The sequence below is a fragment of the Drosophila navojoa genome, chromosome 2, assembly GCF_054131105.1.
Source record: "Drosophila navojoa isolate 15081-1374.11 chromosome 2, UAZ_NAV_1.0, whole genome shotgun sequence".
NCBI classification, from domain to species: domain Eukaryota; kingdom Metazoa; phylum Arthropoda; class Insecta; order Diptera; family Drosophilidae; genus Drosophila; species Drosophila navojoa.
Window position 1 is genome coordinate 13,042,259 of NC_142890.1, and position 11,714 is coordinate 13,053,972.

The 11,714-nt window shown below is 40.1% G+C and overlaps 1 protein-coding gene across 1 annotated transcript; it reads right to left on the bottom strand.

Moving 5' to 3' along the window:
* Positions 1 to 10,058: 10,058 nt before the first annotated feature.
* LOC115564486 (actin-binding protein IPP) lies at positions 10,059 to 11,445 on the bottom strand. Its single transcript, XM_030388831.2, has 2 exons — positions 11,294 to 11,445; positions 10,059 to 11,235 (listed from the first exon to the last, which is right to left on the bottom strand). The coding sequence occupies exons 1-2, from the start codon at positions 11,353 to 11,355 to the stop codon at positions 10,092 to 10,094; spliced, it is 1,206 nt and encodes a 401-aa protein (XP_030244691.1). The 5' UTR covers positions 11,356 to 11,445; the 3' UTR covers positions 10,059 to 10,091.
* Positions 11,446 to 11,714: the final 269 nt, after the last annotated feature.

The window sequence follows — 11,714 nt, forward strand, 5'->3', positions numbered from 1 at the left end:
CATCAAAATTCAATCAGAAGAGAATGCTTTAATCTCAAGCAAACTTATTCTTCAAATTTAACAATCTCTTCTCTTTATCAGCCCAATCATTAGAGCTACAGTATTTAAGCCGTAGTGCATATAAGCTTCGGTTCAGCTACTGCGACTGCCAGTAAATTCTAACGTGATTCTGTTTAAGAGCAGCAAGCACGTATGAGTGTTTTACAGCGATGGCAAACAGGGCAAATAATCATCATAATATTTCTGAAGTGGCGCTGTAATTTGGTCTGTGAACACAAACATCAGTTGCAGCATAAAACCCTCACAAGCATAAATTCACAAGACAGGAAAACGTACGAGCTTGCCTGAAAATTTCAATATCAAGCAAACTAATTGCTCAAGTGAATTACAGACAGAGTCAAGCAGTCGCAAATGGAAGGCACTTGGCCCGGCTGCCAATGAATATGTAAAAGGGGAGTCCAGAACAGAAAGAAACTTTAAAACCTACAAATTGTATGGTTCGAAAAATTGCACTATGTACAGTGTATATGAAAGTGCATGTCTCATATGAATGCGTATAAGTTTACTTTTAAGATATAAATATAGGGATAGACAGAAAAAAAATTTTATTATTTTTTTTAAAAACGAAATTTTATCTGTTAAAAACTTAAGTATGAGTAGGTTTAAGTATTATTATTATTAATTTTTTATTTATATATTTATTTTATTACATGTCTTGCAATCTGTCTAAACATTCAAAATAAATAAATTTACTAAATTTAACTGTAATAACAATACAGTGAAAACTATTTGAATTCAACTTTCAAGTATAACAGACACAAACTGAAGCTCAATAAATTGAACGTGAGAGCTCTGAGCCATCTAATTAAATTGTATAGCGCTGAGATCTTGATAGGATTTTCAAATAGGTATTAAGTTTAATAAGCTGCTCATTATCCACATGCAGTTCGCCTGCACTAATCATATATCAGCTGCCTTGGTTGCTGCCAGCGATGCATGGTTGATCCTTAGCTAAACAGGAGCCATTGTTCTACGCCATTCTGAGCGCAACCATTCTACATTATCCTCTTGCTCCATTGACACCTTATCAGCAGGTGAACAGCCAGCACATATGACGTCACTAAATAGTTACATTATTAATATTATAATTAAATACATGCCATGCCCAGAGATCTGGGTTATTGTTTAAGTTTTGAGCTGAGATTATTCGGGCATTAGTGAAATATCCTTTGTGGCCTCCAGTGATAGGCACCCACGCAGCACTTTACGGAGTTGCCCACAGGCTCAATCGACGAGCGCACAGATACGCCCACAGACACGCCCACCTTGGGACGGCCATATCAACGGATTTGGACTGCGCAATTTGCCGCACTTGATTTCAACAAAACAAAAGCCGAGCCACGAATTGAAAAGGCTTTTGAAAGCATTGATTACGCATCGCTGCCAAGCAGCCGAAAGGTGAGCTCTCTCAAGCTCTAGGACTATTGATATTTTCATCGGCCTTAAAGCGAATGCCGCCAACGCTTGGCATGTGGCTAAGTGTTATTGCGGATATCAGAATCCATTTCTTTTTAGCTCTGCCAATTCACAATCAATTTATTAGTTGGTGTAGGCCCAAGGCAATCGATAGACAAGTTTTCTAAATTTAACAATTAGCCATTCAACATGTTTGTTATGTGGAATGTTATGTGAACTACAAGAAAAATTTAAATTAAATCTAAAATAAATGAAAAAAGTATATTTGCTTTATATGATTGATATGATATGTTATTAAAATGTTTAAGGGAACTGAAAATAAATATCGTAATTATGCCCTGTCAAATCGATATAAACTACATCATATTAGAGCTTCAGTCTACAAATTTTAAAAGTCTAAATATATTTATATTTAGTTCGACTCTATAAGTGTTATCTTGCCTTCAAGCCTTCTATGTATATAGTGTATATATAATGCATCGTAAGTGGCCTGAGTTCGGTTCGCCAGCTACATATGTCACGGTAACGCCGAGAAGACAAATTCACAATATTAAAGTAAACATGTTAAAACCATAAAACGCAACTTCGCAAAAGTAGCGCAAGGGAAAGAGGAGAATGGATGGCTCGTTGGGGCGTGGGGGCGAGGGGGCGTGCGGGTGTAGTGGGGCACAAAATATTACTGCAAAGCAGCAGGGCACAACAAAAACACGCGCCAGAGAAATCATGTAGAAAGCATTCGCCATTGCCTCTATGCATGCATGTGTGGTGGATGTGTGCGTGCGTGTGTGTGGGTGTGTGTGTGTGTGTGTGTGTGTGGGTGTGTTGGTGTGTGTGTGCGTATGCACATGCCACGTTTGCACAAACTCTAAGGCAATATTTTTTGCGCAAGCAACGAACTGGCGAACAGTTGACTAATGCACAACAAAGACGGCCATCCAGAGAGAACTGGGGCCAGCGCCAGAGATCGAGAATTCATCTGACAAAGGGCGGGGGGGCGTGACGAAATATGTGAAATCATGAATAAACTGCCTTGTGCATGCGTTCAAAGCTCGCTCGTCCTGCCAGGCGCTGGCTGTTTGTGCAGCTCTCGGGATTTCTTTGGGTTCTTTTTTTTTTTTTTTTTTTTTTTTTTTTTTTTTTTTGTGTGTGACCCTGCTTTGTACTTTACGCAAACTGCACCCTTTGAGAGCACAGCGGTACGCCTCTCGGACTGCAGTTTGACACAAACTTAAGCCTACGCTGAAATGCCTTGCATCTATACATAGTTCGTATTGGCCTTTAGACATGCAAATCGGTATTTGGCAGAGACAATTTTGCCTAGAAATTTATTTAAGACTCGATTTAGCTTGGCTTGGGCCATGTGCCTAAATAATTTAACTCGCTGTTTATATTTAAATTACACTAGAATTTCATTAGCACCCACGCACACGTTCATGCTCACACACACACACACACATCACGGCTTACAGCTCACAGCTTCGCTTGCTTGGCTGCATTGCTCCTCTTACCGCATTCGCCCTACTGTCTGTCTCTGCTTATCCGGAAATGTTCTCTCTTTTCTATTTTTTTCATGGCTTTTTCTTGGTTTTATGGCGCTACTCCTGCTGCTGCTCCTGCTACTGGCCAGGGTCATTTTTTCTGCTGCTGCTGCTGTTGCTGCTGCTGCCAGCTGAGCTTTAGTGATGAAGGGTGGAGCTTAAAAATGAATCATTTGACTTTTTCTTATTCAATAATTTATAAGAATTAGCAGAGATTTGCATTTTTTCTCTCCACTCTCCGTTCTCCACTCTCCACTTTCCACGCGCCACTCGCCACTCGCAGTTGTGTGGCGCTGCAAATTTCTATTTAATTTGATATTTATTGCAAGCAATTTCATTTTTGCCTGCTGCATATCCCTCGTATCTCGTGGCAGCCGCAGACGCTGCTAAATGTGGCCGACAGCCAAGGCAAATCAGACTTGGGTATATTGTATCTAGTGGATGCATCTTGCCGCTTGTTGTGGCCGCCAAAAGTTTCTCAATGCGAGCAGCGCATTTGCTGTTTGACATTTACTTGCGAGGCAACGCTTTGTGCAACCGCCGCGGCGGTGGTTCTACTGATGCTTCATTAGCAATGCCAACAGAGGCGAAATTGAAATTGAAATCCCACTCAAATCGCGACTCGCTGTGCTTTGCTTGCTCCACTGTTGCGCTTTGCTTAGCGTTGCTTGGCATCCAAACCAAATGCATGCTTGCCTTTGTTTTAGTTTTTGCTCTTATTGCTCGCTCTCTCTCTCTCTCTTTATTTGTCTTTTGCATTTGCATTTGCATTTGGCAGACGAGCTGTGGCATTGTAGCCATCTCCAGTGCTGGGACATGCATTCTCCTTTGGCATCGCCATTTAAATTTGACATGCTTGTTGCTGCTGCTGCTGCTTGCTGCTGCTGTTGTTAAATTTACAGCCATCTTAAGTTTCCATTAATGCTTTGAAGTTTAGCGTCTTGCCAGTAGCTGCTCCTGCCGCCAGTCGTTGTCCGGCTGCTGCAGTCCTTGCTCATTGAGTGAGCTCTTAAGTGAGCTGAACCGAAAGTTCTTAAGTTATTGTAATTTCATGGCACTCCAGCATGCAGCGCTCAACTGCTGACAGACTGAGCAATCCGCCCGTTCGTCTGTCTGCGGCTCTCAGCTTAAAGTTGTTTAGTAATTAATTAACCTTGCTTGCTTAAGAAATTAAATATAAATAACTTTGACGTCTGTGTGCATAATCAAATTACGCATCTATTTTTCGCCACAAACGAGGCTCAGCAGGCCACTTCGACCTCGCCCACAGTTCGGTAACCCGATTCGCTTGCACAAGTCCACATTACGCTGACCTATGATAACCCAATCACACAGTTCTTAACACAATCTGACTCGGCTTTATGTGCACAGCACAGCCTCGCCCATCTGAGCCCTAATATGTAGATAGTTCTCATTAGTTGCATTTTCCTGAGACTGTCAATCAATAAAACATAATTAATCCAACTGTGGCCCAAAGCCAAACACATCCGTGTATGTGTGCGTGTGTGTGTGTGTGTATGCACATCGAATAGGCTTAGATAGCACAAATGCGCTCGGAGTTATTCGGGCATTATAATTATCTACGTTCATTTGGTATTGATATTTACAAATTCCATCATTACATATTATATTTGGCATTTTGGTGAATGCGCTTCAAATTGTAAGTCACGTATCTACAAATAAAGTTAATTTGTTTACATTCTGGATTCAATTTAGAGCTTTATATGAAACATATTTGTTTTGTCGAAGACATTCCTAATTAATTTATTTTCAATAGAGTCAAAAAATATAAATATATGAAATGTTATTTACATGTGCAAATCACAAAGCAGTAGGCCTTGGGGTTTTTTAGAACTGCCCATATAGAAATCAATGAAAGAAGATAAAACAAAACAAGTAAGAAAGCTCTAGTTAAGACTGCTCGACTACGAAATCCCCTGAGCCCTACGAGGAATAATTCCTTGCGTCTTTCATATAAGAAACACACACACTCGTATAAACACTCATGGGCTGCATAGGCTGCAGTGTGAGTTTACTACGATTTCGGTTACTATGTATCGATTTCCATTAATTTTTATTTATCTACTTCGATGCACATGTGGAAATATTGATCATGTTTGTTTGAAATTTGAGTTATGGCAGCTGCATGACAAAAGCTGAATGCTACGAGACTCACTGAAGGTGCATTAACTAAGCTTGTGGAATTCTTGATCATACTTTGCTCGCTCATTAAAACAGTATAGCTCCATAAATGCCTCTGAAAGACCGCCAACTCTTCTCTCTTCAACTTGAGTTAGGGCAGCTGCATGACAAAAGCTGAATGCTACAAGACTCGGTGTAAGGTACATCAATGCCAAAGACTGAATAATATGAAGCCTGTAGAACAGTTTATCCTCATTGCTCACGAAATAGAAAACATAATCATATGATTCGCAGAAATATAAATGCTTTAAATTGAGGTCTTCTAGCAAATTTATAGCAGTACTCTGAGACTGCATGACAAAAGCTGAATGATATGACACTCGATCGATGGTACATGTATGAAACTTGTGGAAATATTGATAAGAATATGCTCGCTAAATAAAAGGCATAGCCTTATGCTCAACTCTTCTAGTGAATGTACCAAAAACAAAACATGAAACTTGAATAAGGGCAGGTGCATGACAAAAGCTGAATGCTACGACACTCGCTGAAAGGTTTATTCATAAAATTTGTAGAAATCTTGATCTGATCATAATTTGCTCTCCCATTAAAAAAGTATAGCTCCATAAATGCCTCAGAAAGTTCGCCAACTCTTCTCTCTTCAACTTGAGTTAGGGCTGCTGCATGACAAAAGCTGAATGCTACAAGACCGGGTGTAAGGACATCACATGCTAAAGATGAAAATATGAAAATATGCCTCATTGCTGACGAAATAGAAAAACATATCAAATGATGCACAGAAACTATTAATGTTTTTATTTAGTTCGTCTAACGAAATTTTATGGCAGTTAGATAAATGCGATTGATGCTGCATGACAGAAGCTGAATGAAGGACAATCGATAGGTGCAGTATGAAAAACTGGTGAAGATATTGATAGAATATGCTCGCTAAATATAGGGCGTAGCCTTATGCACATCTGATCATCTCGTGAATGTACCAACAAAACAGGAAACTTGAATTAGGGCAGGTCCATGACAAAAGCTGAATGCTACGAGAATCACTGAAGGTGCATTAACTAAGCTTGTGGAAATCTTGATCATACTTTGCTCTCTCATTAAAAAAGTATAGCTCCACTCTTCTCTCTTCAACTTGAGTTAGGACAGCTGCATGACAAAAGCTGAATGCTACAAGACTCGGTGTAAGGTACATCAATGCCAAAGACTGAATAAATGAAGCCTATAGAACAATTTATCCTCATTGCTCACGAAATAGAAAACATAATCATATGATTCACAGAAATATAAATGCTTTTAATTGAGGTCTTCTAACGAATTTATGGCAAGAGCTAAATGCGATGAGACTGCATGACAGAAGCTGAATGATACGACACTCGGTGGATGGTATATTTATTTAACTTTCAGATCGGACAGACGGACAGGGCTAAATGGACTCCGCTCGTCGCCTTGATCTAGAATATATACATATGTACTTAATGGAGTCTGCCACGCCTCCATCTGTCTCTTACATACATTTCAACAAAACCAATATACCCTGATTTCCCATTTTCAATGGGTTCAGATTATAAATATTAAACATTCTTAAAGCCTTACTAATAATAATAGTAGCAATAATCTTGATGCAAAGTAAAGTGAATTTCTAATGATTATATGCATACATACATACATATATGTATATACAAATATATATATGAATTTGGCGATCATATATGGATAGAATAGATAGAAGCAATGCTTCCACAATTCGTGTGAGGTAAACTCTGATCTATATTTGTATTTATTTTACTTCACGTTTCTCTTATTTTACTTTCTTTTTTTTTTTTTTTTTTGGTATTCATTTGATACGGTTGAGATGGCATAATCGATTTTATGCAAATGATTTATTCTTTGCCATGGCTTTGCAAACACTCAAATCCATTACAAAATAATAATAATAATAATAATAATAAAATTCTAGATGTTGAATCTGTGAGTGCTGTGAGTGAAAGCGACCCATTTTGGCCACAAATAAATAATTTTATTTTCTGTTGGAGATGCAAATGTTATGCAAACAAAGAAAACTTCCTAATGGAATTTCTCACATGTCCGACATATGCATAAAACCTTCTAAACAAACATTTTACCCACCTCAACCACCCGTTGCGGGCCAATGGCCAATGGCCAATGGCCAATGGGCAGCGGGCAATGGACAATGGACAATAGGACAATGGGGAGAAAGCACTTCACACACATGTCAAAAAGGATGCGGCCAAAAAATTGCTTAGCATGAAAGTGGCTCAAGTTTTGCAATTTGAAAGACGATAGAGCTTTAGAATTCAATGGTAGCCCAGTTTAAATCCCAAATATGTAAATACAGTTCACACACACACACACACACACAATTACTGTGATAGTATATGAGAGTGCCTGCAATCTGCGTCTGCGTCTATGTGTGTGTGTGTGTGTTTGTATTTGGGGGTAGCTTAGTTGCTGCTGTGCAGGTATTTGTTGTTTCTGTGGTTAAGCAATGCTGCATTGTGGTTTTGGTGCACCAAGCTAATGAGTTTGTGGTTTTTGGGACAACGAAGCATAATTGCTTTTAATTGCAATAAGCGAATTATTCAGACTTGTAGCTGCGGTCGACACTGTCCCAGAAACTAAGCCAGCCGAAGCTGCGTGCAGTTATTATTAATATTCTCTTTAAAGGCGACGCGAACTAGCCCATCGTTAGGCTAAAGGTATGAGCAGCTCTTTGCTGGGTATCGCATTGCAGCTGTAGCAAAGCGAAACGACAGACTCCTGTTTCGAGTTCCATGCGAAATGGTCAATTAGCTAATCAGGCTTTAAGTGTGGCCTTTAAGCTGCGCCACCTAATTTGCGGCTGGCGAGGCGGGCGAAAACTTTTTGACAACGCTTGTTTGACAACTGAAACAATGGTTGGAAACTTTTCGTGGCATGCGAAATGCCAGCTGATAGTTTATCCCATCGGATGCCGTGGGGGACGGGGGTGGGCAGCTCCACAAGCACCGTTATGCCATTCGGCGAGCAGTGAGTAATGGCGCCTCAAAACGCACTCGCCGCAAAACATGAAAAGTAAAGCCGCTTTTGTTTGTCGCTGTTAGCTAGAGTTTTCGCATGTGTGTGTGTGAGAGTGTTAGTGTGGCAGTGCGTGTGAGGGCGGGTGGGGAGATTCCAATTAAAGGGAGCCAACAACCACAATAGGATTATCGCATTTGTTGTCGGTAATAGATGACAATAAGCAACCAAATTGAATTCGCTTTTGTGACGTTAGCTCGCATAGCTGAGAGTCTGCCATTGAATAGGGTATTAAACAGTTGGCTCGTTTGCTAAATTCGGGCTGCAGCAGTCGTTGCTGACAGTCGAGCAGCTTTTGTACTGCATTTTATCGTTAATTTTCATTTCTTTTGCTAACAAAGTGCTCAAGTCTGATTGTCAGAGACGCCTCCTGCAGTCGCTCATTATTGCGCCTTTGCTTGCCCACTTTTAATTGCATTCATCAATCATTATGTGCGGCATCAAAGGCGTGTCTTTTTGCAACTTTATGCGCAGCTAAGTCTCTGATTGTCCCCGAAAGTGTGTAAAAATACATTTAAAAATCGTTGATTATTTGCCAGCGATTGTTCAGGCATTGATTTATCGTTGTCGGCTTAACTGCAGACAATTAAATAATATGAAATAAAACCGAAATGGTATGCATTACATACACATGTATATGGGGTTTTCTTTGAGCCGTTGCGTAAAACAATCAATGAATGGAAACGCATTTATTGTGAACTTTATCATCGAAAACGTATTTTATAAAATTCAACCAGTGGCAATTGACCGTATTGCTTTTACGTGATTTATACGCCTTAAGTTATTGAACTGCACAGGCTAACAACAGCAAAAAAAAAAAAAAAAAAATAAATAAAAATAAATAAAAATAAATAAATATGTATAAATCTCTATATATATAAAGCAAGGGTTCTTTGATATTTGCATATATTTATTATATTATTTAAATAGTATTACTATGTAAATCAGTTATTTTATTTTATATAATGTTTGTTTCAGCAACTGATTTAGTAGTAGATATAGTAGATACTTCTTCTGATAATTTCTGGTATATTTTTTTTCACGTCAATATTTGCTTCTATATTTACATTTGCCACTTGAAAGACAAAAAATTAGTTGTTTATAAGGAAATAAAAATATTTGCACTGCACGTTCAACTCTTCTGTGTAGTAATATATAAAAAAATAAATAAATAAAATTTAAAATGTGTAATAATTCCCAAATTTGTTTGGGAACATGTGCACAAGAGTTGTTCAATACCCTGTTAAGGTTAAAAGTTGTATATATTGACAAGTATATTAATTTGAGGCAAATGAATTAATTTACTTGGAATATAGAATAGCTTACCCGGAAGCTGAATAGAATAGAATGAATAGAACTATTCTGAATAGAACTTTACTAACTCTGCTTACATTAAGTTGAAGTGCTCTTGTTGTTGAGTCTAGGGTATCAGTTGACTATCATTTTGACTGCTGCTATTGCTGTTTATTTATTTGAATTTTTTCGTGCTTTTGATTACCGTTGGCAAACACCGGAATATAAGTGTAGTGCGAGTGTTTAACACACATAAACACACGAGCACCAATTTCCGCACACACACACTCACACACACACACACACATCGAGGTCGCAACACTTAGTTCATAAACGTTGACAATTAATATCGTAAATGGCGGCTACTGAGCCAATTAGAAACGCTCAATGGGCATGTAAAGCTGAAGTTGGAAATGCAGCTGAAGCGGCTGCTCAGTCCGCGTAGAATTAATAGTGGCAATTACACTGTGCCCCAGGGTGTTGACACGCCCCACCCACCCAAAACAAACAGGCAAATCGATTGGCGAGACGGTAAAATGTTAATCAAACTCAAATCTCTAAAAGAGTTTCGCAATTTTCAACCAGTTCCCGGCAGCAGGGCGCGAAATTCGAAGGCTTAAAAAGCTTTAAGTCCTTAAAATGCTCCTTTCTAGACTTGATGATCTCCTCCATATAGGAATCGAACACTTTGTAGTCCAGGTACACCCAATTGGGGCAATTGTAGAGATGATGGTGACGTGCATAACAATCGATGATCCATTCGCGCTGATGCTCGGTGTTCAATTCCAGCGGCTTCGTCAATGGGGAGTCTTTGGTAATGAAGTGCTGTGTCACCGTGTAGGACAGTGCCGCATCGAGAGTGTCCTGCATTATGGGGTCGTCGAGGAGCTCTGCTAGCTCGCGCTTTTTTGGCTTCGTCTTCAGCGAGAGTATATACCAGGCTGGCATCAAATTGAATCTTACGGTCTGCATTAGAAAGTGCGAGTGTTTCTTGCGTTCCGCCCAGTCGTACATCATCCAGCGAAAGACGCTCATGAATACCTCCATCTCGGAGTTGACAGCGAGGGCACTGATTGTGAGCACTGCATAGACCTGTTCGGCCGTCAGGTTTATGTACTCCTGTGTCGTCACAGCCGTCAGAAAGAATCGGTTCAGCCGAGTCAGCATCAGGGCTTGCAAGTTCTCAATCGAATAGGGAATGGCCCTTACATATAGCTGGAAGGCGCGGCCCTCGCTAATATTCTCGGTACTCTCGAAAAAGATCCACATGAGCTCTATTAAGCGGGGAATTTGCAGAAAGCGTACTGCAAGGTACAGCTCTAAGCAGTTCTCGTAGTCGACCTCAAAATTCGAGTTGATCATCCACTCGTAGATCTTTTCGAAGCTTAGCACCGTCACATCGGGCTCGTCGATAACGATCTTGTTTGTTGAGGGAAACTGCTTAAAGTAGTCCGACCCTATATGCAGCACGGCCAAGTGGCAGTCAAATGGGGTACCGTGCACCACCACCTGGACGTCAGTGAGAATGCGATTCTGCACAATGTTGGCTATCTCAGCCATCAGCTTGGCTTGATCGCATATTAGATGGCACGGAATAGGCTCGTCTCTGAATTCAATTGGCATTGGTTTGAACTGAACCTCATCTATAGACTCTGGGCTGTCTTCAAGCATAAGTGATATCATTGCTGGGGCGCTGTAAATAAGTGTGGTTGGGTTTGAAGAGTCTCGTGTTTTGTGCCGAGTGTACGTACATCCCTTGATCCATCAATTCTTTTCGCATTTGTTCGGCAGTGCTCATCTTCGTCGTGTCCATTGTATCACAAAGAATTTTCGTTGCTATTTGATTTAGTTGATTCACTACACAGAATAATAAAAATCAATGCTCACGTCAAACAACATATAAACTGTTTCAAAGTAGCCCAGGTGTTGCTGCCTACTTAACACAACATTTGTGCTATTAACAGCTTTATTTGCGGCTGGCAAATAGAGCCGGGCTAACTACACTTTGACTGCACTTGGAGAGCCTCTGCCGCAGCTACAAGACTTCAAATCTCTCGTTCGTTATTCGTTTTGAGTGCCAGCCTCTGTGTCAGCTCAAGGGCTTAGTTTGAATGGAAGTCGGAGCGATTATCTGTGCAGGCAGCCCCATGTGCTGGCCGCCCCATCTCATAT